General features: G+C 48.2%; 1 protein-coding gene across 8 annotated transcripts in view; it reads left to right on the top strand.

Annotated features, from left to right (window-relative positions):
- Positions 1-27,119, top strand: part of EML1 (EMAP like 1) — a 194,997-nt gene that overhangs the window by 55,710 nt on the left and 112,168 nt on the right. Inside the window, exon 1 of one of the 8 annotated variants that reach the window (XM_069559742.1) lies at positions 5,860-6,131. The exons of 4 other annotated variants lie outside the window; for them this stretch is intronic. In XM_069559742.1, coding sequence (XP_069415843.1) covers positions 6,065-6,131 — 67 coding nt within the window. In that variant the 5' untranslated portion in view covers positions 5,860-6,064. Of the gene's footprint in view, positions 1-5,859; positions 6,132-27,119 lie in introns of those variants that run through there. 3 more of the 8 variants (XM_069559737.1, XM_069559736.1, XM_069559741.1) reach the window with 3 other exon arrangements.

The raw sequence follows: 27,119 nt of genomic DNA on the forward strand, positions 1-27,119 counted from the left end.
AAGGCAACTTCTCTTTGCTCTTAAAATAAAACCCGAAGTCCCGTGTGTACAAGCAGCCTTGACTCCCACCCAGCTCCCCAGAGGAGCCTTACTCGCCTGAAGCAGCGCCCACTGGCTCTCTGCCCACTGTTGCTGCGTCTCCGTTCACTCCTCAGTCCAGTTCGAACCCTCCAGAGTCATCTGAAACCCCTCCTTCTGGTTTTGCTTCATCACACTCACCACAGTTTGCACTGATGTATTTATTTGTATGAGTATTCTATGTCACCTACAGGGAGAGATACCCTTTATCCCAGCTCAGCACACAGACAGACAGTTCAGGTAAAGATCAGCGCTTGAGGGGGAAACGCTTGTTCTTACTATGTTCAGGGCACCCTGATATTTCCGATTTTGTTTACTTTTTTTTCTCATAGTAAAATATACACAACATAAAATTTGCCATTTTAAGCATTTTGAAGTCCACAGTCTGGTGGCATTCAGTACACTCGCCCTATTGGACAACCATCACCACCAGCCATCTCCGGAACTTTGTCATTATCCCAAATGGAAACTCTGTTTCCATTAAACACCAACCCCCCCCCCTCAGTCCCCACACCCACCATTCTATTGATACTTTTGGGCTCTATGAATTTGACTCCTCTGGGGACCTCATATAGGACTTTCCAGATGGTGTTAGTGGTAAAGAACCTGCCCGCCAACGCAGTAGACACAGGAGATGTGGGTTGATCCCTGGGTCGGCAAGGTCCCCTGGAGGGCCGCATGGCAACCCACTCCAGGACTCTTGCCTGGAGAATCCCATGCACAGAGGAGCCTGGCAGGCTGCAGGCCATAGGGTCACAAAGAGTCGGACGCCACTGAAGCGACTTAGCACTCGCACAAGCAGGGACCTCATGTAAGTGGAATCATCCCGCATTTGTGACTGGCTTTTTGTGACTGGCTTATTTGACTCAGCATAATGTCCTTGAGATTCATCTGTGTGGTAGCACATGTCAGAGTTTCCTTTCTTTCAAGAGTACATCATATTCCATTGTATGGATAGACCACATTTTATCTCTCCATTGATCCGTGGACAATGGGTTGCTTCCCCATTTTGCCCGCTGTGAATGATGCTTCTGTAAACATGGGTGTACAGACATCTATTTGAGACTCTGCTTTCAGTTTCTTTGGGTATACACTCAGAATGGAATTTTCTGCTTCTCTTTTCTTTCTTTTTTTTTTAATTGTAGTTGATTCTGTTTCAAAGTGCTGATGTGACTTTAACTTCGTAACACTTGCAGTTTAGAGTGCACTGTGGTTTTTTGGTTTTTTTTTTTTTGCTGTATCCCCAACACCAAGCATGGTGTCTAGAACCGTAGAACTATTTTCTGAGGAATGTTGAATTAAACTATAGGTGCACAAGGCTCTCCATTTTTGGGTAATTTTTATTACTTTTCCATGAATAAAGGCTACAGAGCTCCCATTTTTCTTTCTTTCTTCACATGTTGTACAAATGCTGCTATTAATGTCATGGAATGCTATGGTTATATTGTCCTAGAGAGCATGCATCATTTATTACAACAACAATATGTTTTGGACTCGAGCCATAAATTATCTCAAAATGACGTGGAATAACAGTCTGTTAAAATGTTTGGGCGCAAAATCTCACATTATTAATTAAGTTTTCAGAGACTTTTTTTCTTGAACTTTCTCTTTTTTTTTCCTCCACAGATCTTTTTAAAATGCTGTGTAGATTATACTTAGTTGATTGAACATGCATGTCCTTGTGATTATACTAAAATTTGCTTTTGTTAGAGTAAGCTTTTACCATTGTGGGGGAAAACACAGCAGTTGAATACTCTAGGTTAAGAGGGTGATAATGACCTTTATCATCTCAGAGCAGTGGGCTGTGTTCTTGTTATTTGTCATTTTGTTCCATTGGAAGTAAAATCCTCTAAGAAAATCTCCAGCTCAATTTTTCTCCTGTCCCACTTCTGAATTTTCTTTACTCCCCAACCTTTCTGCTTTGGGGCCACCAGATATCATATCTTTCAGATTATATATCAGGAATGCTAACCATCTTAAAGAGAATCATCTTTTAATAATTTATTCATGATTATCACTCCCTTTCCAGAGAATGCCACACATTAGTTTCTAAACACTAATTATCCAAAGTATCCTAATGTATAAAATCTCAAAGTGGAGTGGCAACAGTATAAAGGTCAGACTGGAAGGGGAGAAAGATGGGAAAAGAGAAAACAGAGAAGCGCCAAGTTCAAATGTGCACCTGTGTTAAGTCCCAGCCTTCAGAAGCCCCTCTCTGGGAGGCTTAAGAGGGAGGGGATGTATAAAGTTACGACTGATTTGCATTGCTGTATGGGAGAAGCCAACACAACTGTCAAGCAACTTTCCTCCAACTAAAAAATAAATTCAAAAAAGCCTCAACACCTGCCTTTGGGATGCATAGGGTCCGCCCATACTGGGTTGGGGTAGGGGCTTCATGTAACTCTTCTGCCACCTCTGCCCTCTATATTTGGCCTCTATTTCTTTTCTCTGTCCAAGTTCTGAAACATGCATCTATAAGCATTCTCTTGTTCTTTTTTTGAGCGGTCCATCCTAAAGGAGATCAGTCCTGGGTGTTCATTGGAAGGACTGATGCTGAAGCTGAAGCTCCAGTACTTTGGCCACCTCATGCGAAGAGTTGACTCATTGGAAAAGACCCTGATGCTGGGAGGGACTGGGGGCAGGAGGAGAACGGGATGACAAAGGATGAGATGGCTGGATGGCATCACTGACTCAATGGATGTGAGTCTGAGTGAACTCCGGGAGTTGGTGATGGACAGGGAGGCCTGGCGTGCTGCGATTCATGGGGTCGCAAAGAGTCGGACATGACTGAGCAACTGAACTGAACTGAACAATTTACACTGATCAAAAGAATTTACATATTTTGCATCGTCTGAAGTGGAAAATTAAAGGCAACATTGATCATTTTTTCTCTCTTGAAATCTTAGCCCTTTTTTTTTTGACTGTACTGTGTACCTTGCAGGATCTTGGTTCCCAGCCAGGAATCAAACCCATGCCCCCTGCAGTGGATACGTGGAGTCTCAGCCACTGAGCCACCAGGGAAGTCTCTATGTGCTCTCCTTGTGATGTCTAGCAGCTTGGCTCTGGTCCCCACTGCTTCACCAAGGTGCTCCAAGTCACCTGGGGGCCCTCTACCACCAGATCGAAGCCCTTTGCCCAGGCTCATCCCCCTTGACTTGTCCCGCAGAGAACCTCGGGAAAGGCCCACCTCTGTGCACCTTTCTGTGCTCTTTGCTTAATGAGACAGCCCACTAGGCTGATGTCCGGCCTCTCAGCTCCTTCAGAATTTCCTTCTCTCCTCCCTTTCCAAGGCTCTGTCCAGCTCCCTTCCCACCCTCCATCCTCTCCTTTAGAGTGTTCCTGCTACAGCTTCTTTGCAGACAATTCCCACTTCTCATTCTTTCCCTGTCCAGCTGGTCTGCATCCCTAGTTGCTACAGGGCATTTCTAGTGGGAGGTCTGCTGTCTTCTGGTGCTTGGCCTTCCTGCCTCTCCAGCGGTATCGTCCTAGAGCAGGTTCCCTCCGGCCCATCTCTCAGCTTCTTTCTTCCCTCTCACTGTCCGGGCCCTGAGTGCTCCTTTCCAGAGAGCTGCAGACACCCTGGGGTGCTCTAGCTCCAGGCCCTGGCCCCTGTGGTCTGATTCACACTCAGTTCAGTTCAATCGCTCAGTTGTGTCCGACTCTTTGCGACCCCACGGACTGCAGCGGGCCAGGCCTCCCTGTCCATCACCAACTCCTGGAGTTTGCTCACACTCATGTCCATCGAGTCAGTGATGCCATCCAGCCATCTCATCCTCTGTCGTCCCCTTATCTTCCTGCCCCCAATCCCTCCCAGCATCAGGGTCTTTTCCAATGAGTCAGCTCTTCACATCAGGTGGCCAAAGTATTGAAGTTGCAGCTTCAGCATCAGGCTCATCTCCAACACTGCTGGTGTCAGCCACCTGCTGGCATGCAAGCCTCCTGCCTCCCTCTGTCTCCTGCCGGGTCTGGCTCAGGCTGCCCTGCTGGCTCTCTCTTAGCTCAGGCCACTCTCATTTCCCCACTGTCTGAATACAGACTGTCCGCTCACAGCAGGTCAGCCCAAGGGCCTGTCAGCAGCCCCTGCTGCTTGCTTCCTCCACAGTCATTAACCCTGTCCTTCCAACCCCAGGTCACAGTTAAACCCACAGCACCTGTGGCCCTTGACGGTCAGGCCACCACCCCACCCCATCCCACACCCATCCCAGTGTACTTTTCCTCTTAGCAATCCGTGCGGTCTTCTGTTCTTGGTCTTCTTGACCAGGACGGGGCTTCAACCTTTCCCGTCTATCCACAGCATCTAATGCCAGTCCTGCTAACCCATGTGCCAGGCACAGAGCTGCGGGGTCCCATCCCTGACCCTGCCCTCTGCTTTTGCAAAGAGAGGTCCCCATCCACCTCTGAACCCCAGCAAGGCCCCCAGGTTTTCCTAATAGTAACTTTCTACTCAGTTCTCATTTCACCTACTTGTGTTCAACCCTGAGCTTCCCTGGAGTCTCAGAGAGTAAAGAATCCGCCTGCAATGCGCACGAGCTGGGTTCGATCCCTGGGTTGGGAAGATCCCCCTGGAGGAGGGCATGACAGCCCACTCCAGTATTCTTGCCTGGAGAAGCCCATGGACAGAAGAGCCTGGCGGCCTACAGTCCTGGGGTCGCAAAGACTCGGACACGATTGAGCGACCAAGCACAGCACAGAGCACAGGAGCTAACGCCTACAACTGGAAACCAGTCAGAATTGAACATGTAAGTGAATTGTAACTACTGTGTAACCAGGAGCAAAAATGTTACACCGTCTATTCTGGAAAAAGCCAGTTCAGTTCAATCCAGTTCAGTCGCTCAGTCGAGTCCGACTCTCTGCGACCCCATGAATGGCAGCACACCAGGCCTCCCGGACTAAGGCCAACTCCTGGACTAAGTCAGAGGATCGTCAAACTCACACTCTCTCTCACTTGTCACGTGCGAGCATCTTCACTTCAGTCCAGGTCAGTGCCTGGCACTATGCTCAGGGTTAGGGTTAGGGTTAGGGTTATCCACATGACAACCCCGTGGATTTGCGCGCTTCCTTCTTTCTGTGGTACTTTGTCCCGCCTCCCTGTCTCTCTGAGATAGAGTACGTAGAGATTTCCGTGGGTCCTGTAGCGTTAACAAGTGTCTTATGTGACAAATCTCCCCGCCACCCCAGGGGCTGATCAGGGGTGGGAGGGACCCCGGCAGATGTTTTAGCTCCCCTTAAAGACCCCGGCCTTTCCAGCCTGACATCTGGAGGACCCCTTCTGGACGTGGGAAGCCGCATCGGTTCGAGCCGAGTCACCAGCCCGGCGCCGATTCTCACTCGAGGCAGGGCCTGGCCGCGGCGGAAGAACGCGCGGAGAGAGGGACGCGCCTGGCAGGACGTGGCCAGAAGTGGAGCTGCTCCGACGTGGACACCCGGCCGAGATGGGCCCGCGAGTTGTCCATGTTTGGTCCTGGAGCCGCCCGCGGGGCGCGCAGGGACAACGCCCCCGGGGGAGCGCGGGCGCCGGCGGCCGCGGGAGGGGCTGCCCCGGCCGGGGCCGGGGGTGGGGTGGGGGTGCGACTCCCCCGCTCCCCGCGCGGCCCCTCCCGCGCCGCCGCCGCCGCTTCGCCTTTGTCCCAGCGCGTCCCCCCGCAACCCCGGAGCCGGCGGCCGCGCGGGGAGGCGGGGCCCGGCCGCGGCACCCCCCCGCCCCGGCCGCGCGCCGCCCTCGGCTCCCCGGCGCCCCAGCCCCGCCCCGGCCCCGCCCGGCCACGTCCCCCCGCCGAGGCCGCCCCCTGGCGGGCGGAGCGGGCGCCCGGCTCGCGCGGCCGCGGCGGCGGGCCCGGGGTTGCCATGGTAACCGGCGGCGGCCGCCGCCACGGCAGGGCCGGCCCCAGCGCCAGCGCCGGCCGCGGCTCGGCGCGGCTCAGTGTGGGGGTGAGCGGGCGGCGGCGCGGCCGGGCCGGGGGAGCGGGCACTGCCCGGCGGCCTCAGCATGGAGGACGGCTTCTCGAGCTACAGCAGCCTGTACGACACGTCCTCGCTGCTCCAGTTCTGCAACGGTGAGGAGGGGCGGCGGCCGGGGCGGGCCGGGGGGCCGCGGCGCGGAGCGGGCCGAGGGGCGAGGCCGGGGCGGCCGGGGAGGCCGCGCAAAGTTGCTGCGGAGGGGCGCGCGGTTCCCGCCGCCGCGGGCGCATTGTGCTGGGCTGCCGAGCCCCCGGGCCGCCCGCGCCTCGCCGCGCCCCCGCCCCCGCCCCCGCCCCCGCCCCCGCCCCGGCGCGGCTCGCGGCTCCCGGCTCCCGGCTCCCGCTCCGGGCTCCGGCCAGTGCGCGCGGGGAGCGGCCGGTCCCGGGGAGATCCGCGCGGGCGCACCGGCCGGGCAGCGCGTGAGGAGGCCCGGGCGCCCCGGGGCTCCGCGGGGACGTGTTGCTTTCTGCTTCCAAACTCACATCTGTTTGGAAATGTCTGGATGAAGAACTCGGAAAACACATCGCTTAATAACAAAACGCTCCTTCGCGGATGTGCGCAGTGTTTGCTGCGCATGGACTCAGATCCATTCCGTTCTACTTTGATGAAACCATCAACACTTTCATGCAATCTAGAGCTGTTTAAATGGACAGGCAGAGGGAACCGGGCTTCAAAGTGTTTCGACTGTTTACGGGGTGATACTTTTGGGTTTTGTTTGTTTGTTTGGTTACAGGGAGGAAATATTAATAGCTATCAATATGGCATCTTTAAAAATTATATAAAATCTTACGTTTCAAAGATGTTAGTTTCACTAGTAGGGTTGAAGATTGTCACAGCAGACTGCATGGTTTATCAGAACATTCACGCACAAAAGTTAACCATGCAATTTTTTATATGTTGGATTTATTGCTTTTTTAGAGGGTCCCAGAAACTTGTTAAAGAAAAAAAATCGTCTATTTTCTAGAATGTGCCTCTAGTACAGGTGGAATCATTTGGAATTCTAGACGCTTTGACGACTTGAGCAATTTCTTTTGCAGCTGTATTTGTGATTTAGGCGAATATCTCTAGTTATTCGACACCTGTTTGCAAATAGCAGGTATTAGCCTTGGCAGTTAAGATCACCGGGTTGATCTATAATGATATTTTAACCTCTGGCGAAATTTATCATCTTTTTCATGGGAGAGTATATAGTCTTATAGTTTTGGCAGCTTGTAACTTTTATGTTAATCACATGTGAGCCTTCATTAACTTGTAATGGCCTCTGCAGCAGAAAGGATGAAAGTTGTTGCTCTCCAACTTTACCAAGAGTTTCAGAGCTGAAGGAGGATAGAATGTATTTGGTGCCCTTCTGGCCACTGGAATTTCTTATATGTAGTTGAGAGTCATGGAAACGGTTTTATCCTCCACAACATTAAGTAGATATTTGAGCAGTTGTTTAGGGGCTGGTCATATTGCTTCTAAATAGCAGTTCAGTCATAAAGTTGTGTATCTATTCATGAACATTCTGGATTTCTGCCTTTTCTTTTAAATGTGTGTTAGAGATATTGGTAAGGAATTTTACTGGTAAGTGTCTAGAAGAAAGTAAAAACCAGGTTTTATATTGTATGGCTAACAGTTTAAAGAAAAATGACTTTATTATTTAAGCATAGTTGATTTACAATGTGTTAAATTCTGCTGTACAGCAAAATGGCCCAGTTATACATGTATATCTATTCTTTTTTTATATTCTCTTCCTTTATGGTTTTTCTGAAGAGCACCTGAGCTACACAGTAGAACTTTTGTTGCTTATCCACCCTATATATAATAGGTTACATCTGCTAATCCCAAACTTGCAATCCATCCATTCCCTACCCATGTCCCCGTAGGAAAAAAATGACTTTAAAATAGCTTAGAAACAAGCAATAAGATCAATTCAAAGTACAACTGAATCGTAACAGTTGAATTACTTTTCTTTACAAAGCTCTTAGCTCTGTGCTTTTTTTTTTTTTTTTTGGTTAGCTTATGAATACAGTTTAAAGTGAGAATGGTCTCTGAGGTAGAAGTGAGTGTCACCCTGGTGATGTTTTAGGCAGCAGATGTTTGGATGAGAAATTGCTCATTTTAAGAGGCCTTTGCTAAGTGAAAATATAAATGAGTACAACCCAATTAATGACTATGATGATTCAATGAAAGCAGTGGATCACAGGAACACCATTTCACCAAGCATTACATTAAACATTTGGGTATTTTATTGGCAACAGTGACAAAAAATTCTTTTTGAATTAGAGATTTCCATGACAATGGCAGGACTACGCCACTCAGTAGATGAACCCATCCACGTTCATACGTTGAGCACACTCCATGCTTTCGATGGTGACAGGAACCAAAAAGTCATAGTTGTTTATTAGCTTCAGAAAATGCATCCCATACTTTTTATTTGGATGACTGCCGCAGTTAACGTCTTCCTAGTGTGATCAAGATAGAAGTTAGTCGTAAATGTGAACAGGAAGGAAGAGAAAACGTTGTCCTAATGAGTGAAATCTCTAGTTTCCACTGTATTTTTCCCCTTACTGTCTCTCGTACTTAATTTGTAGTGGATATTAAATGTCAGCATAGGCAGTATCTAGCCTCATGAAAAGACTATCCATGCTCCTTTTAGATACTGGCTGTCTCATTTCACTAGGAAATGTGTGCAGTGTTTTTTTCTCCAAACTGTTTAGGACTCTGTAAAGTGAGCTAGAAATCACAAACTTCTGTCCGCCTAAGAAAAAACTACAACAGTTGCAAAGTAGACTAAAGCTGTCATTTATAAGCCAATTTCCTGTTTGGGAAATACTTGCCATCTTTCACTCCATTTTTTTCTTCAAACCCTTCCTTTTGCGTAGGAGGAAACTGAGTCTCAAAGAGATTTTTCTAACTTTATAAGGCCACACAACTAGTAAGGCTTGGATACCAGTATGAATTTTTTTGGTTTGTTTTAATAACAGCTATTGAGAGAGATAATTCACTTTCTATAAAAATTCTCCCTTTTTAAAGTATACAGTTAAGTGGCTGTTAGTATATTCACAGAACTGTGCATGTGTCAACAGTATCTAATTTTAGAACATTTTCATCACCACCCAAGAAACCCCAGCACCCACTAGGTTGTATTCCCCATTGCCCTGGCCCTTTGGCCATACCAACCTGTCTCTCTGTCACTATGGATTCTGAGTATTCAGTATAAGTGGCATCGTGCGTGTGGCCTTTCATCTGGCTGTTTTCACTTAGCGTAATGATTGAAGGTCATCCACGCTGTCACATGTGCCAGAACGCCACTCCTTTTATGGCCAAATAATATTCTGTTACACGGGTAGACCCTGCTTTATTTCTCTGTTCACCAGTAGACAGGCATTTGGGTTGTTTCTGCTTTTTGACTGCCATAAATAATCCTGTCAGGAACATTCATATCCAGGTTTCGTGTAAACTTATGTTTTCATTTCTGTTTGGTTGGTACCTAAAAGTAGGGCTTCCCTGTTGGCTCAGATGGTGAAGAATCTGCCTTCAGTGCGTGAGACCCAGGTTCAGTCCCTGGGTCGGGAAGATTCCCTGGAAAAGGGAATGGCAACCAACTCGAGTCTTCTTCCCTGGAGAATTCCACCAACAGAGGAGCCTGGCAGGCTCCAGTCCATGGGGTCGAAAAGAGTTGCACGTGACTGAGTGACTGATGCACTTTCACACTTACCTAGGAATAGAATTGCTGAGGCATATGGTAGCTGTGGGTTTAACATTTTTGAGGAACTAGTCTGAATTTTTTGAAGTCTAAACATCAAGCAGTCCGTCCTAAAGGAAATCAGTCCTGGATATTCATTGGAAGGACTGATGTTGAAGCTGAAACTCCAATACTTTGGCCACCTGATGCGAAGAACTGACTCCTTGGAAAAGACTCTGATGCTGGGAAAGATTGAAGGTGGGAGGAGAAGGGGACAACAGAGGATGAGATGGTTGGATGGCATCACCGACTCAATGGACATGAGTTTGAGCAAGCTCCAGGAGTTGGTGATGGACAGGGAGGCCTGTGCAGTCCTTGGGGTCGCAAAGAGTTGGACAAGGATTGAGCGACTGAACTGAACTGAAACATTAAGCTCTTTTTATTATGCCTTGTTGGTATGAGACTGGGGAGTCAAGAAACTGGATGAAAGATGGAAAGAAGTAGGTAGGAAGAACGTAACTGTTGCTATTTCATTTCTGTGAGTCACTTTGGATTCTTCCATCAATCACAGTTCTTCAAGTCAACGCACACATTGGCTTAGTTGCCGTAGGTTACAAGAATTTCAGAGTTTGAGGGGACCTGAATTTGAGGGGGTGATCTCATCTCATAATTTTCTTTCTTAAGCCTCTGAATGTTTCGTCAAAGTACAGCTCACCCAGGAATGCAAATGTCAGGCAGATAAATCCCAGGGAGCATCCCCCGCTGAACTCAGAGAGAGGGCAGTGTCTGATCCTCCTTGCCTGTCCTGTCATCCCCTGATTCCATCCACCCAGCCCTCCAGGGCTTGAGATCTCTGTTCCAGAGGTTATTCAACCCATGTTAGAGCAGTTCCAAAGAACTGAAAACTCACTATCTCTGCATGCAGTCCATTCCCTCTTTGTGTGATTCAGACCGTCAGTTGCTAAATGCAGTCAAAATTTGGCCCAAGTTCTGCCCCTTGGGTCCGTAGGAAGTAGGTTTAATCTCTTCTCCATGTACAGGTCATCCCATGTTTGAAGACAGTCCTTCTCAGGTCTGATTCCAGCTAAACATTACCTTTAAAAACAGAAATCCTCACAAGACAGTTTTAGGCCCTTCATCATCCTAGTTTGCCCAGTCTGTACTTCTTTTCTTTTGTCTGTATGCCTCTTTGGGCTTCCCTTGTGGCTCAGCTGGTAAAGAATCCGCCTGCAGTGCTGGAGACCTGGGATCGATTCCTGGGTTGGGAAAATCCCCTGGAGAAGGGAAAGGCTCCACCCACTCCAGTATTCTGGCTTGGAGAATTCCATGGACTGTATAGTCCAGGGGTTGCAAAGAGTCGGACACAACTGAGCAACTTTCACTCACTCACTTATATGCCTCTTTAAATTTAACACAGCTGAACGTCTGCATATTCCAAGCGTGGTTTTTAAATAGAGCTGAGTAGAGCTGGATACTTCACCTCCCTTGTTCTAAAGTCTATACTTCTAGTAATGTAGCCCAAGACCATATTAGTTCTTTTGCTTGCCACTTCACGTTGTGACCTTTTATCGGTTTTCACCTAAAATTCTTGTCTGTTTTACATATATTGTGGCTAACCCACTTTTTTCCCATACTTTTCCCTTTTCTTTTTAAGGAGGAATTTCCTTTTTTATTTTAGGGGTAATTTCCTGTAATACAGCATAATTGTAATCTGTACCATAATGCTGTAAATACTCCCAACACATATAAAATATTTCAGTGTTGTAATAACATGGAAGTTGGTCATTGCCTTAAAGGTTATGATCCTGGCTGATAGCTTTTTTTTCTGTCTTGCCTGGAAAGGTGCTGTGAGAGATCTTCCCATGTTCCTTTCTACAGCCTATACATGGCTCAGCTACCACTTCTGATGAAACTGGACTTGCCCTGCAGGTGCTACTTGTTAATAACCATAGCCTGTCAAGTCCCTGCTACCTCCTGCTCCCAATGACATTCTGAAGCCACTACAGCAATCTTTTGAACTGTGTTGTCGTTGTTCACTTGCTAAGTTGAGTCCGACTCTTTGTGACCCCAGGGACTGCAGCACACCAGGTTTCCCTGTCCTTCACAATCTCCCAGAGTTTGCTCAGGTTCACGTCCATTGAGTCAGTGATGCCATCCAACCATCTCATCTTCTGTCATCCCTTTCTTCTGCTCTCAGTCTTTCTTAGCATCAGAGTTTTTTTTCCAGTGAGTCAGCTCTTTGCAACATGTGGCCAAAGTGTTGGAGCTTCAGCTTCAGCATCAGTCCTTCCAATGAATATTCAGGACTGATTTCCCTTAGGATTAACTGGTTTGATCTCCTTGTAGTCCAGGGCACTCTCAACAGTCTTCTCCAACACCACAATTCAAAAGCATCAATTCTTCAGTGCTCAGCATTCTTTACGGTCCAGCACTCACATCCATACATGACTGCTGGAAAAGCCATAGCTTTGGCTCTGCGGACCTTTGTTGGCAAAGTGATATCTCTGCATTTTAATATGCTGTCTAGGTTGATCATAGCTTTTCTTCCAAGGAGAAAGCGTTTTTTAATTTCACAGCCGCAGCTACTGCCATTTATTTTTTCTAAATAAATGGAAACTTGTTTTTATTTCTAAGCTTTTATATTGAGGGATATAAGAATGCTTTATTTAAAATCTTAGACATATTTTGGCATCTGTGATTCTGTTAACTCTGATTCTGTTAGAATTTTCATGTTGGCAAATTTTCATGTTGGGTTTGAAACAAGGTCAAGGAACTCGTGTGAAGAAATCACTCTGAACTCAGCAATATGAAGTCTTTTCAAACCTCATGTATTCTTCTGTGGTGGCTGAGGACTGAGTTAGATTTTCTCTGTTAGCAAAATCCAAAGAAAATAGTTTTTACAAGAAAATGCCAAGTGAGCACCCATACTAAGTGAGAATTTTTAATTGGTATACTTGATATTCTGGTAGGGAATATATTTTATAGCCAAACCACAAGCATTTATGACATTATAAACAAACCCAAGCATTCTGATGGAAAGTTCCCCAAACCAGGCTTAAAAGTAACTATTAGTCTGTTCTTGTTAATTTCTGAGATAATATAAGCTTTTTCATATAGTCTCTTAAAAAATAAACATTTTAGTTGAGTGGAGAGTAGATAAAAAAGAAATAACATCTTTGTTTCTACTGTCAAAGTCTGTTCAAGCTATAAAACTAGAAGCGTGAAAAACTTAATTATGATAGCATTGAAAATTGAACATTAAAGCTTTGCTTTTAGTGGCAAAAACAGCTTCTCTAAGGACTTAAAACCAATGGTATTTTGTGCCACTTACAAAAGTCTCTTTCAGGAAAACTATAATTATTCATCTTTAAAATCCTAGCTTATTAATTGAGGATTTCTAGGATTAGCAAAACGTTTTAAATGCCACCAGACACATGGAAAACTTTTTTAAAAGTTTGCTGCAAATTGTAAATGGCATGTAAGTATTATCAACATGCCCTCCCCACCAAAGCGTCATGTTTTTCTCACTAGATGTTCGACACGTAAGTTTAATATTCTGCTGAAAGCAGCAGGTTTGTTTCAATGTCGTGTGGGACGGGGGCTGTCTTATATGCCACCCGGAGCAAGTATGTATCCTCTTTGGTTTCCTTTAAAGAAATAGCTCTTTAGAAGATTTTCATTCTTTAAAGTATTTATTTTCCAATCAAGAATTAGGTAGACATACTTTCAGTTTTGTTTCCTCTGAAGACATATCTTTATTGGAAAATACTATTTGTGGGGAAAGCTACATTTTTACAAGGGTACTTAGTTGTGTCTTAAAATGCAGTAGCGTATTTATCCTGCCAGCTTTCTGGAAAAGATTGAAACTCGCTGTCTTTAATAAACTATCCTCTCTGTGAAGGGACAGATTTGACCATTAGCCTTGGATGATGCAAGAGGGTGGGATCGCCGAGCCCAGAGCCTGCCCCAGGTGGGGAGTTCCACAGGAGACCTTGGCTACCGGCAGAGGGGGAGGACAGAGGTGCCAGCCTCTCTGGATGGTGTCGCAGTCATGGTGCGTCCTTGCGGTGGGGTCCAGCACTGGCTGTATCCTTCATTCTGTGCCCTCTGGAGGGGAAGGCATCATTGTCCTGGACTGCAAATTATCCCCACAAAGAACCTTTCGCGGACAATGGACAGCTCACAGTTAAGGATAATGAGGACAGAGACGATCAGGCGAGTATTCATGGAGAGAGAGGCCTTTAAGTTCACTTGGCAGATGGAGCCAATTTCGAGTGCGTCCCTACAATGTGCCCAGGACAATGAAAAATGTTTAAAACATGTCCTCCCTAGAAGCATTGGTTTCCCCTCGTCAGTGTCCTGCATGCGTCTTTCCCCCTGGCCTCCCGTCTCCACGGGAGAGTCCTCCTCTCCCACGGATCTCATCATTCCTGCGCCTGCTTTACTCAGACCCCGGTCAGTGCTCATCTGGGGTGTGTTGTAAGGGCAGTGGCCCCAAACTAGCCTTTCTGCCTCCAGTCTCAGCTCCTTTTTCTTACTCAACACGTGCTTGAGTACCCACCGAGCTCCTCGCTACGCAGGTCTAAAGGTTCCAGCCACAGGCGGAGTCCACGTGGCCCTGGCTTTCAAAAGGAAGCGTGCGTTGCCCTTCAGGAGCTGGACGCTCACCATCATGTTCTCGGTCAGTTGTTTAACGACCCTGGGCATAGATGGTGCTGAGAAGCAGGCTCAGGAGAGGGGCCGGGCATGGGCCCTGGAAAGGGCTGCGTGAGCTTTTCCCTGGGGAGTGGAAGCTGCTCACCCACAGGGGTGGGGAGAGGGCAGGAAAGAACATTCTAGACTGGGTGCGAAGGCCTGGCTGGGGAAGGACCTTTTCGGAAACTGAAAGTCTTCCCCCGAAAGAAAGAAAAACGGGACAGAGCTGAAATGAGGCAGAGAGTGTCCTGTGGGGCCTTTGGGCCACGTTAGGAGTTTGGTCTTATTTCTGGGGAGCGGAGAGAATGTGATGGAGAATTTTGAGGTGATAGAGTGACATGGTCAGATTTTTAGGGAGTTTTAGAAAAGGCCTCTCCCCTCAGTGCGGAGGAGGGGCTGGGGGGGCTGCTGAGGGAGAGAGGAGGGCTGTCGTGTGAACCCAGGGAGAATGGTGGTGATTCCCACCAGAGGGCTGCTTGAGGGCTGGCCTCATCTGGGCTTTGGCCTTTACGGGCAGGAGGAGGAGTAACTGAGGATGCCTCCCGGGTCCCCGACGCGTCCACCCAAGTGAGTGCCGCAGGCCGAGCTAGGAGCTGGGAGGGCGGACAGGCAGACAACGGTTCAGTTGGGGCTTGTGGGACCTAAAGCCGAGGGCCTGACTGGCTCGTGGGAGGCAGAAACCAGAGCCAGAAAGATGTCTGTCCTGGAGAGGAGATGTTTGAGAGCCATCAGTATGTAGATTGGGGCTTCCCTGGTGGCTCAGGTAGTAAAGAACCTTTGCGACGCAGGAGACGTGGGTTCAATCCATGGGTCGGGAAGATCCCTTGGAGAAGGAAATGGCAACCCACTCCAGTATTCTTGCCTGGAGAATCCCATGGATGGAGGAGCCTGGCGGGCTACCCGTCCATGGTGTTGTGCAGAGTCGGACACGACTGAACGGGTACCACTTTGACATTTCACACTTGCAGTTTATAAATGGATGGCACCGGAATGCATTGCGAAGGTGAGCTCACTTAAGGTGGAGTTAGAATGCTCCTTCTGAAAGACCAATCTGAGCCAGGAAACCCCCTCCTGTTGGAAAGTCTTCAGGGTCCCCCCACCTTTCTGGCACCTAAGCCCCAAGAGGCGGCTGCCTGTCTCAACTCCCAGCTGCTTCCCCAGCCACCACCCCCGGCTCCTGAGTCTGGTGAGGGGGTCCTTTCTTGGTGGCCACTAAACCTCTGTCATCACCACGATCCCAGAGGCCTGTCACTGTGATTTATTTTCAGATCACCTGTTAGACTGTCACCCTTTTCCAGGCAGAGGCTCCCGGTGGTCGTGTTTGTATTTTTTTGCTCCTCAGCAGAGCCTGTGCCTGGTGGGTATCCTGATGGCTGTTGTGGGCGTGTGAAATATACACGCAGGGGTCAAAACACCTCACCTGTACTGTGTATGCTAAATCGAGGTTAAATAGGCGCCACTTCTACATATCCTTGAAACAATGTGTATATGTGTGTGTGTATATATATATATATATATATATATATTTTTTTTTTTTTTTTTTTTTTTTTTTTTTAATGAGGAGGGCATGGCAACCCATTCCAGTGTTCTTGCCTGGAAAATCTCACGGACAGAGTAGCCTGGTGGGCTACAGTCCATGGAGTCGCAAAAGAGTCAGACACGACTCAGTGGCTAAACAACAACATGAGGCGGTTTCGTAGGCTTAACACAAATTATATTCAGCCAGAGGAATTGACCCAGTGAAGAAGTTCTTGGAAAAATCAACATTTTTAGCCATAAAAAAGGATTGAACTGTTAAATCAGCACCCCCCCCCCAAATTATTTTGTGTAACAAGAATTTTTACCATTCTTAGACAGATATGTTCCGGTCGAGCAGTTGCTTAGAGTTGTTGTTACTATTTAGTCGCTAAGTCCTGTCTGACTCTGTGCGACCCTGTGGCCTGTAGCCCACCAGGCTCTTCTGTCCGTGGGATTCTCCAGGCAAGAATACTGGGGTGGGTTGCCATTTCCTTCTCCAGGGGATCTTGGCACTCCAGGGATTGAACCTGAGTCTCCTGCGCTGGCAGGCGGGTTTTTAACCACTGAGCCAGCAGGGAAGTGCTGGTAAAATTGGGACTGTCATCTATAGCATGCCTGGGCACAGTAGCCCCGGTTATAGTGTCACCAACAGTTCAAAATCCTTAGGAACAGAACTGAGTGATGATACTTCATGTAGCGTGAAGTCCCTTGTCATGCTGAACCATCCTGTGTGTGAAACATAGAGACTACTCCCCCGGGAATGCACGGGCCATATAATAAAGATAATGACCAGTGAGCATGGCTTCACCCAATTTATCCTTTAGAAAGTAATTAACCAGCCTTGCCCGCACTCCACTGCTCTCAAAGACTGAAATCTGGCTCTGCGTGTCATTTCTTTGCCTGCCGAGAAAACGGCCTTGTATTGAGTTGATATAATTTAATTATGTAAAAATGTGTGTTCAGACTGCGTCTTGTACTTAATTACAGCTCTGACAACACAGAGATGTTATTTCCCAGCCAGAGCTTGTGCTTCTCCAAGGTAGGGCCTGTGTCCCATCCATCTTTCCCTGCCCAGGGCCGGGCACTGTGTGTGTGTGTGTGTGTGTGTGTGTGTGTGTGTAGACAGATAGTGCTGGAGGGCTCACCAGGCAACATCAGATGTCACATGGTCTGAGCACGTACCGTTGTCCCCTTGTTTAACCTTCACTGAATGAGGTGGTTGGATAGCATCACTGACTCAATAGACATGAGTTTGAGCAAACTCCAGGAGATGGTGAAGGACAGGCAAGCCTGGCATGCTGCAGTCCATGGGGTCGCAGAGTCAGACATGACTGAACATTAGCAACCAGCCCTTTGAGGTGGCTTCCATGCTCATCTCCACTGTGACCAGTGAGGAAACAGAGGCCCCCAAATTTGAGAAACCTGCTCAAGGCTGCCTGGCTTGTCCTGTTCAGAGCTGGGATTTGAACCCAGGCATCTGTCTCCCCGGTCCATAGCCTATGAAGTGCTCAGTTATGTTTGATGAGTGAGCGATGGATCCAAAGACGGGACTGGTCACAGACACGAAAGGGTGTAGACTGTTTTCGTCAGCCCCTTGCTTCTGGAAGAAGCCACGCACTTGTTACTAGTTGGATCTGAGGTCCTTTCACTAGCTTGCCAAGGAGGTCTCCGGACACATTTCCTTGTCTTCACCCACGTTTCCCTTCAAATCGCACACCTGCCACCCTTTGTAGAGAAGGAGTCTCATTTATCTCTGAGTTACCCAAAGTCCCCAGGGAGCTGCCCCTTGCCCCGAGGATGCGGGGTCAAGTCTGCGAACGGCCTCCAGCCTGCTCTCCCGACCTGAGGCGGCCTCCCCTCCCAGGTGCCCTAAGATGCCACCCCCTGGGTGGTGTCTGAAGGAGCCCGCTGGTTGACACTGTTCGCACAGGCTGTGCCCCTGGCTTCCCCTCAGGAACCCTGCCCCACACCTCCCCACCTCCTTCGCGTGTCCTGAATTTCGGCAGTGGGACCTCCCTGGTGGCCCAGTGGTGAGGACTTCACCTTCTCTCTCTATGACAGGCTCTAGTTTCATCCATCTCACTAGAACTGACTGAAATTCGTTCTTTTTTATGGCTGAGTGCTGCGATTCATGGAGTCACAAAGAGTCGGACATGACTGAGCAACTGAACCAAACTGAAGGAAGAGAAAAACAAATCTCGTATATTAATGCATATATATGGAATCTAGAAAAAGGGTCTTGATGAACCTATTTGCAGAGAAGGAATGGAGATACAGATGTAAAGAAAGGACTCATGGACAGTGGGGGAAGCAGCCAGTGGGACAAGTGGAGAAAGTAGCATTGACTTACATATGCTGCCCTGTGTGGACAGATAGCGGGTGAGAAGTTGTTATATGATATATAGCATAGGGAACCCAGCCTGGCGCTCGGTGATGACCTAGAGGGGTGGGAAGGAAAGGGGAGGGCGGCCTGCGAGGAGGGGATATATGTACACTTATGGCTGATTCGTGCTGTTGTACAGCAGAAACCAACACAGCATTGTAAAGCAATTTTGCTCCAGTTTGGAAAAAAAAAAAAAAAGGACCTCACCTTCCAATGCAGGAGGTGCAGGTTTGATCCCTGGTTGGGAAGCTAAGATCCCACATGCCTCATGGCCAGAAAAACCCAAAACACAAAACTGGAGCAGTACTGTAACAAATTGCACAAAGTCTTAAACAACAATGAATCTGGGCGAGGCTTTCTTGGGGCCCCAAGCCGGGCGCCTGTGTCCCCGTGCCCTGCGAACCCTGATTTCCCTCCAGACCGGCAGATCCCAGAGGGACCCATCAGGGCCCTCAGTCCCTGGACTGAAGAGTGAGTCATCCCAGAGTAGAAATAGGAAGCGATCATTTCGGTCTGGTAATTGCTCACTTACAGAGGTTTGGCATGCTCTGTGTGTTGTCCCCTCTCCTATAGTAAAGTGTTAATGAAACTGTTCACTCCTTTTTAAAAAAATCTATTTTTTAATTGAAGGATAATTGCTTTACGAAATTTTGTTGCTTTCTGGCAAACCTCAGCATGAACCAGCGTAGGTATGGCTGTATCCCCTCCCTCTTGAAACTGTTCACTATGTCAGCAGCCCTAGTTCTTTCTGTGTTTTTTTCTGCAGCAGTCTCATCCCATTCATTATTCTCTTGCCCTTTTTAGAACCCTGTTTCAGTTTTTAGTTGTGGTAGTGCTGGTGGTTTAGTTGCTAAGTCGGGTCTGACTCTTGCACTTAACATGAAACTGACCCGTGTCAGCCACTTTCGAGTGTACAGTTCAGCATGAAGTTCATGCTCATGGTGTGCAGCCATCATGAGCATCGGTCCACAGAACTCTTTTCATCTTGCAAAACTGAAAGTTTGTCCCCATTCAACAATGAATCCCATTCTTCCCTCCCTGGGGCCCTGGCACCCTCCATTCACTTTCTGTCTCTAAGAATTTGATTACTCTAGGGACCTCATATAAGTGGAATCCTACAGTATTTGTCCTTTTGTAACTGGCTTATTCCCCTTGCAGAACCTTTTGTAAAACTCCAGTTTCACGAGTTACAGAATCCCAAACCGGACAATGTCTGACTAAGGGTTCAAAGCTGGGTGCGAGGGGAGAGGGGTAATTACCTCGGAGTTCAAGGCGGTCAGAGCCCCTGCTGGGCGTCACTGGATCGCACCCACGTGCGTTGCCAGCAGCTCTGTTCAGCCTGTCCCGGGTAAAGTCTAAACATCTTGTCTCTGGAATCCCTCTAATAAAATGTCTGCTCTTCCCCTCCCCACCCTGATGTCAGGGCGAGACCAGGCTCCAGAATGGTGGTGTGGAGTCCTCTGAAACAGGGCTCAGACTTCACACTGTCCTGTACACGACCCACCAGTGACAAAGGCCCCTCTGACAAGCAGGGAATGGTGACAAGTGTCTAAGCTCTCCTAGGAATGGGGGAGGTGGTGGTGGAAAAAATTTTAGGGCAGTTTAGAAAGATGTTTGCTAGAAGGGCATATGTTTGCTAGAGAAATTCCATGACATGCGCCATCTGATCACCAATAGCGTGCATTCTCTCTCAGCTAGCTGAGAACCTAAGAAAGGAAACAGCAGGTGTGAGACCCCGGGTCTAGGAAAGGGTCTGGCCCAGAGTCTTGGAATATCTCTGAGTTTTTGTGCCTTTTTTTTTTTTTTAAAGATGGCTGTTGCACATTTGGCACCATCTACTGACGTGAATGTCTGATTGGAGCATCGTGCTCGCAAGACTGTTTAAAAAGATGAGCAAGCGTAGGCTACATGTATCCGAAATGAGTCACTGACTCTTGAGAATTAGCACAAAAGATGCTGTGTGTTTCTCTCAAGGCCTCCTGTAGCCTGTCACCAGGTTACATCCCCGAGGCTCAACATGGGCTCTGGAGACAGACAGGTTTGGGTTTGAATCTCGATTCTGTCAGTGATGAAAAATAAACACCCTTACCTCACTTTCCTCCCTTCCGCCCATCTGCTGCTGTCTGTCCCACTGGGCAAACCCAGAGGGGATCAGGGGGCTGTGTTGCATCCCCCACCCCTGCCAGGGTTAGCCTCCCAGCACGGAGGACAGGAAGGGGTCAGAGGGCAATCGCAAGAGGTCCAGCAGTGTTGTCTAGAATTGAGATGTAGAGATTTGTGACTGTGTTACCTGTGTGTGGTCCTGATGGTTGCAGCTGCGTTGGTCTAGCCTAGTTCCCGATGCCACGTGGGCACCCGTCAGTGCTAGAGCCATCCATCTGTCCACTGTGTGTGTTCCTTTCCCGGCATGCCAGGAGTCTCCATGGCTCTGTAGTCTTGCTTTATCAGTCCTTATCCCCTTGTGTTTCCATATTGAAGTAGTTTATCCTGGGCACCCAGGATACACACTGTCTCCTGGTTGAAACCTTCTGTGATCTATCCAGGGTCACTTCTGCGTTTCCAAATTCCAACACATACGCCTCCAAATGCTGTCTGGTTCCTTCCAGTCCACCTTCTGGTTATCTGTGCAGCCTTTGTTTCCACCCACCGGCTGGCACGTTCCTTGAGGGTGGGGGCCTGTATTGTCTTTTTGCTTCCTTCCGGTGGCTCTGCACAGAGCCTGGGTCATATGTGTGTCTAGTAAATGCTTGTTGAGTGAAAAAACCGAATACTAAAATTAGACAAGGGGCCTGGCTATCTTTAAATTATCACGAAAGGCAGAGGGAGAACTTCCTGATACTGAAAAGCTCTTCAGTATTCCCAGAAACACGCTGTTATTGTTTACAAAAGTGAAGCAACTCACAGTTGCACGTAGCAAAGCCTCTTCGTTATCATAGAGTGGAGTCAGTGTCTGAGCTCTCAGCATTCGTGGATTTATACATATTTGTGTGCACACTTGGTTAAAAAAAATGTATACGTATGTATATACACACAATTTTATTCTGTTTATTTACCTTTTGGGGGTTGACATGGCCTCTAAACACAGGCCAGCTGCTGTAATTTGTTCCAATATTGAAAGGATTCATTGAGAGACGCTATAGTTTATGCAAAACCATAGTGTGGAACACTATGGACTTCTCAAGAAGGGATTTTTTCAAGAGTAATTTTGATACATGCTATTTCATCTCATTTACTGACCATAAAACGTAACTTAGCATAAAGCTGCCTAAAACCCTCCCACTCTAGTATTTTATAGTTTTTACAGTACCTTTGGATCTATTTCTCACAACCAAACTCGGAGGTGAGTTAGATAAATACTCAGCGGTCACATTGACTTTAGATGATGAGCTCCATCAGGTGACTGATGGGTGTTAAGTTACTTCCTCAAGACCACTCGGTTCAGAAAGTGACAGACCCCAAACCCAGCCTCCTGACAAATCCCAGGGTCCTTTGAACGGTGCGCGTCCCCTACTATGTGTTAGTATCTGCATTGATCTGGTTGGTAATCAACCTTGATAAGAGGATTTATTTTTAAAAATATGATATAGATCATTGTACCTTCTATTCTGTACAGTTTGTTGTGGTGGTGGTGGTGGTTTTCCTGGACCTTGGAAAAATTATGTATAGATACCCCTCGCTTTTAGAAAAACCTGACACCCAGCCTTCTGGTTGCAGCATAAGCCGTTACAAGAGTCTTTACTGGATTCCATAGCCTCGTCTTAAACCTGTAGATTTCCTTATCTGCTTATCATCTTTGCCAAATGTTGATCTTGCTCTTTTGGAGGCCACATCTTGGGTAAAGCGCCTTGCTTTTTTAAAATTTCTAGTTCCCAGTCATCGTAAAGAGTGGGGACACCGCTGGCTTCGCAGCAGTGCCTCTCACTTGTGTGGGTTTTCCATTCTGGCTGAAAACGTGGGCAGAGACGTGCCCAGAAGTCGTATCCGGGTTCTGACAGGATACGTATCTGGGCTCTGCCGTGTCTGCCTGGTTTCCCTCCTGTGTGTTTATCTCAGATGCCTTAAGATCCAGTGGCCCGAGGGAGAACTAGCTTCTGAATCAGCCCGTAATCCTGTATCTGTGATTTCAAAACCCAGAAGGCTCTGAGCACCATATGTCTTTTGGTAACTCAATTTTTGCTTAGACTTGACCTGATTGGACATCATTTGGTGGAGGGTTGTGGGGGTGGCGGCACAGGAAAACCTCCCCTGTATTGAAACATGTGGCTTTTTAAGGGTTTCTAGCCCTCTCTTTTTGTATGAAAGTTCTTCTCTTCTGTAGAGCCGTTTTCAAGCATGATTACTGTTGCTGCCCTGGACCCTTCTGGGGTATTGGATAGTACAGTGGGTAATACACCGCCAGCTTTTGTTCTGAGTCAGAACCTGGATGAGAAGCCCATCAGGGCCCAGGGGACTGGGAAAGGGTCCGTGGACCAGTCGGACCCAATGACAGTCTGGTGCTTGCCCAGGGCAGGGCCTGCTGAGGACCATTTCTGTGGATGCTGGCCTGGCGCTGGACTCCCGTTCATGGGAGAGCCTGGCTGGCAGGCGGGTGGTGCCCTGGGGGTGCCAGGAGGGCCCCGTGGCACAGTCGTTGGTCACAGCCGCCCGCAGGGCCAGGCAGCCAGATGTGCCAAGTTTTGTCCTGCGAAAGCAGAGCTCAGGGTGGGTCTACTGACGCGTCTAGATCCACTCACCTCCCTGCCTCCTTCCCTTCCTTCCACAGGAATCTGTGTCTCCCAGTAACAAGGCCTGGCTCTTGGCCTGTGAAGCCGGACAGGGCTATTCCACATCTGCTGAGTATCTGCAGCTTACCACGTGTTGTCGTTCTCAGCCCATCCCTGCACCAGCGGTTCCCCCGGCATGGCCGGGCTTGGCCTCTTTCACAGCTGAGGAGCTGGGGGTTAAGTCCCCCGCCCAGGACTCACAGCTGTCAGTCTGCAGAGCCGGGCCCCGGGCGTTTCCTTCTCTGCTGCCCTCAAATCATGTGTTGATTCAAACACATTCCTTCCTTCTAGGACTCAGCGCCTCAAAACCCAAGCTGGGTGGAGTGGGTGCTCCTTTTCGGATTCCTGGGACCAGTCATTTAACCTCAGTTTTCCCTGCCCTAAAGTGGGCTTCCTGATCCTGGCAAGTCAAACACCCTAGCAGACTGCGCCTTGTGAACTTCAGAGTGCCCCACCACGTGGTGCAGTATTTCCTAATTCTTCTCCATCCCCGCATCCAGATGTGTCTGTCTCCCCCCATGGAGCTCCCTCCCAGGCTTTCTGGGGCTCACCTCTTCTCCTTTCCACACTCTGCTTCCTGACATCCGCAAGGGCAGAGCCCCTGTTGTCTTTGAGGGTGTGTGTTCCCCTGCTCACGCGTGAACCATAAATAGTTGTTCCCTAGTGGCTCAGTGGTAGAGTCCAGCTGCAGGGCAGGAGACGCAGGTTCGATCCCATGGTCGGGAAGACCCCCTGGAGAAGGAAAGTGGCAACCCACTCCGGTATTCTTCCCTGGAGAGTCCCGTGGGCAGAAGAGCCTGGTGGGCTGCAGTCCATGGGGGCACAAAGATTCAGACGCAACTAAACAGCAGGAGTGGCACAGCAGAGGGGTGCACGCTTGTCGTGGGGGTGGCTCGGGATGGCTGACATTGGCCGTGACACCTTGGCAGCTGTGGCAGGCTGGCCTCCTCAGTCAGGTGTGCCTGGGGGCTTTCACGGGACTTTGTCCTCACGACACCAAAACTGCTGGGTATGAACTGAGAAAGAAGTCAGTCAAGGAGTCCTTTCTAAGCTGAATTGAATAGTGCAGATTTCAGGTGACATCCGGATGAGGATTCTTCTTTACTACTTCTTTGCTGGAACTGGAAGCACTAACTGTGAGGCTCACCCGGCCTTTGCAGGAACCCTCCAGCACTCAGGTGCCCGTGGGAACATCTGCCTTGCCCGGCACCTCTGGGTGACCTTTCCTCTCTGCACTCTGCTCCCGCTGTTTACAATGGCCACTATAATGTGTCTGGCGCAGAGGTTTCCTCCATACCAGCGAGACTCCCCGAGTCAAGATTTAGGGCTGGTTTGCAGTGGGAGGGGGTGGGAGGAGGACACAGGCCTCTCAGCGGGGTTGCGGAATGTTTCAGGGGTCAAGGAAATAATATAAACCTTTGAATAGAGCCTCCTGAATAGTTTGTTTGGCATTCCCCAGTGACTAGCATCTCAGTTACCAACTGCTTTGTTACAATTTGCTTTTCTTTAAGCTAAACATTCTTATATGGTTTTTACAGCAAGTGAAGGGGACAAAGTGTCTCTAAGTGTAATAATTCTCTCTTCTGATCCATGGCTAACAAGTAGAGGAGGCAGAGGGGCCATAAGCCAAAGGATCTCTAATTTGCTCTGCCAAAAACTCCTTTCCACACTCTGTCAGCTCCCCATCTTGCCCCTTAAGGCTGAATAAATTAGTTGCCGCCCTTGGGAAAAAAAAAAATGTACCGCGTTTTGGCCCAGGAATCTTCGTTAGTTACCTTTCTGAAGGGAAGATGATTAATCTTATTATGCTGAGCAAACCCGTTTTGTATGCTTTGCAGTTCTAACCATGTCAATTTTGTGTTTCTCAACCAGGGACAGCAAATGTCAGTCTCCTGCAAGAGAAATATTGGCTTTTGATTTAAGGGGAAACAAATTGAACAGAAGCTTACCTTTTGTTTTTCTTCTAAACTTGGAGGCAGAAATTCAAATACCCTAGCTTATACATTTATACCATTTTGTTGTTGCTTGTAGAGAGAATAATCTGGTAGATTATTTTTCTGTTATCACCACTTCTAAGAGTTGATGCTGTTTTTTCCCCCAAACACTGATGGTGTTGAGCTGTTGTTGTCATGGAAACCTGGAGACTGGAAAAGACCTAAAAGGATTGGGGGTGAAAGTTCATCTTAAAAAAAAAAAAGAATTCAGAAAAAAAGGTCAAATGAGCCAATTTTATTTTCAAGTATTTTTTTAAATTAATAGGTCATAAAACTATAAAAGAAAGAATAGGTTGGGACTTCCTTGGTGGGCCAGTGGTTTGCATTTCACCTTCAAGAATATGGGTTTGATCCCTGGTTGGGGAACTAAGCTCACACATGCCTTGTGGCCAAAACGCAAAGCAGAAGCAACATTGTAACAAATTCAATAAAGACTTTAAAATGGTCCACATCAAAAAAATCTTTAAAAAAAAAGAATAATAGATTATATAAGGGATCGTGTTAACAGTGTTAACTCTCTTTTACAGAATTCAGAGCCTCCCATCCACCGTCCCTCCCCCACCCCATCCTCAGTGAATCCAAACCCGATGGACCAGTTATCTCGGAGCCAAGAAGCTGCCGGTCCTTCCCTGCTTTCCCAGGTCACAGCTGCACGTCTGGTGCAAGGCAGCAGTCGTGCAGGGGTCTTGGTGGTCATCATTCTAGCAAAGACAGTTCCTGAGTGAGTGTGTCTGTGCGTGCTAAGTCACGTAGTTGGGTTCCACTCTTTGCCACCTCCTGGACTGTAGCCCACCAGGTTTCTCTGTCCATGGGATTCTCCAGGCAGCAATACTGGAGTAGGTTGCCATTTCCTTCTCCAGGGGATCTTCCCAACACAGGGATTGAACCCAAGTCTCCTTCTTTGGCGAGTAAAGATTCTTTTCCACTGGGCCGCCTGGGGAACACCGCTGAGTGAGTGGCTTTGTGCCACACCCTGTGCCAGGCCTCTATGCTCCTTGCTCTTCAGAGCTGTCTGGTGGTGGGCAGGTCGGGTGACCCCATACAGCAGAGGGGTGTTCACTTGTCATGGGGGTGGCTTGGGATGTTTAGAGGTGACATAGCTGAGCCTCAGAGAGGCAGTCACTCGCTTGAGATCGCACAGCTCAGGAGGGGCAGAACCAATATTCAAACTCTGTTCTGTTTGATTCCTGTACAACCCATGTTTCATGGTTCGAGCATTGCCTGTCACTTTGATACCTGTGAGCTTGCATTTCCTGTGCTGCTTAAACTGAGGTCGGTGAGACTTTGTTTGAAAAACACACCTTCTAATAAGGTAATGATATACCCCCCTTCTTGTCTCACAAGTAACACCAATTTATTTTATGTGAACAAACCAATCCCAAGCATTGAAATTGAAACTGTGATTAAAAACCTCCCAACAAACGAACGTCCAGGACCTGCGGGCTTCACAGGTGAATTTTATCAAGCATTTAGAGAAGAGTTAACACCTATCCTTCTGAAACGGTTCCAAAAAATTGCAGAGGAAGGAAAACTTCCAAACTCCTTGTATGAGGCCACCATTTACCCGGTACCAAAACCAGACAGAGACATTCAGCTTTGACTTATTTTAGGTGAGATCTGAAATGATGTGGATTTTTTTTTCCTCTACAAACAGTGGCTTCTTCTTGTTTGTCTTTAAATGGGGGAGAATAGATGTTTAATTTTGATAGCCAGGCAGCAGCAGCTCTGTGAATGCACTCGGTGGTGGGGAGGAGGATTTGATGGGGCAGCAGAACTGCAGCTGGGAGAGTGGCCTGGAGGGGCTTTTTGTTGGGTTTGCACGAGGAGGATCTCCGGGGTGTTTCTGATGGCTCTTCCTGTCTTTTCTGGCTGCCTGGGGGGCAGGTGGAGTGCTCCTCTAGTTGCAGTGAGTAGGGGCCACTCTCTCTGGTATGCGGGCTTCTCCTGGTGGCTCTTCCATTGTAGACCTCAGGCTCTAGGCGCCAGGGTTTTGGTAGTTGTAGCCTGTGGGCTCAGCAGCTGCAGCTCCTGGGCTTTAGAGCTCGGACCCTGTAGTTGTGGCA

Source organism: Ovis canadensis, chromosome 18 (genome assembly GCF_042477335.2).
Source record: "Ovis canadensis isolate MfBH-ARS-UI-01 breed Bighorn chromosome 18, ARS-UI_OviCan_v2, whole genome shotgun sequence".
In the NCBI taxonomy this organism is placed as follows: Eukaryota; Metazoa; Chordata; class Mammalia; order Artiodactyla; family Bovidae; genus Ovis; species Ovis canadensis.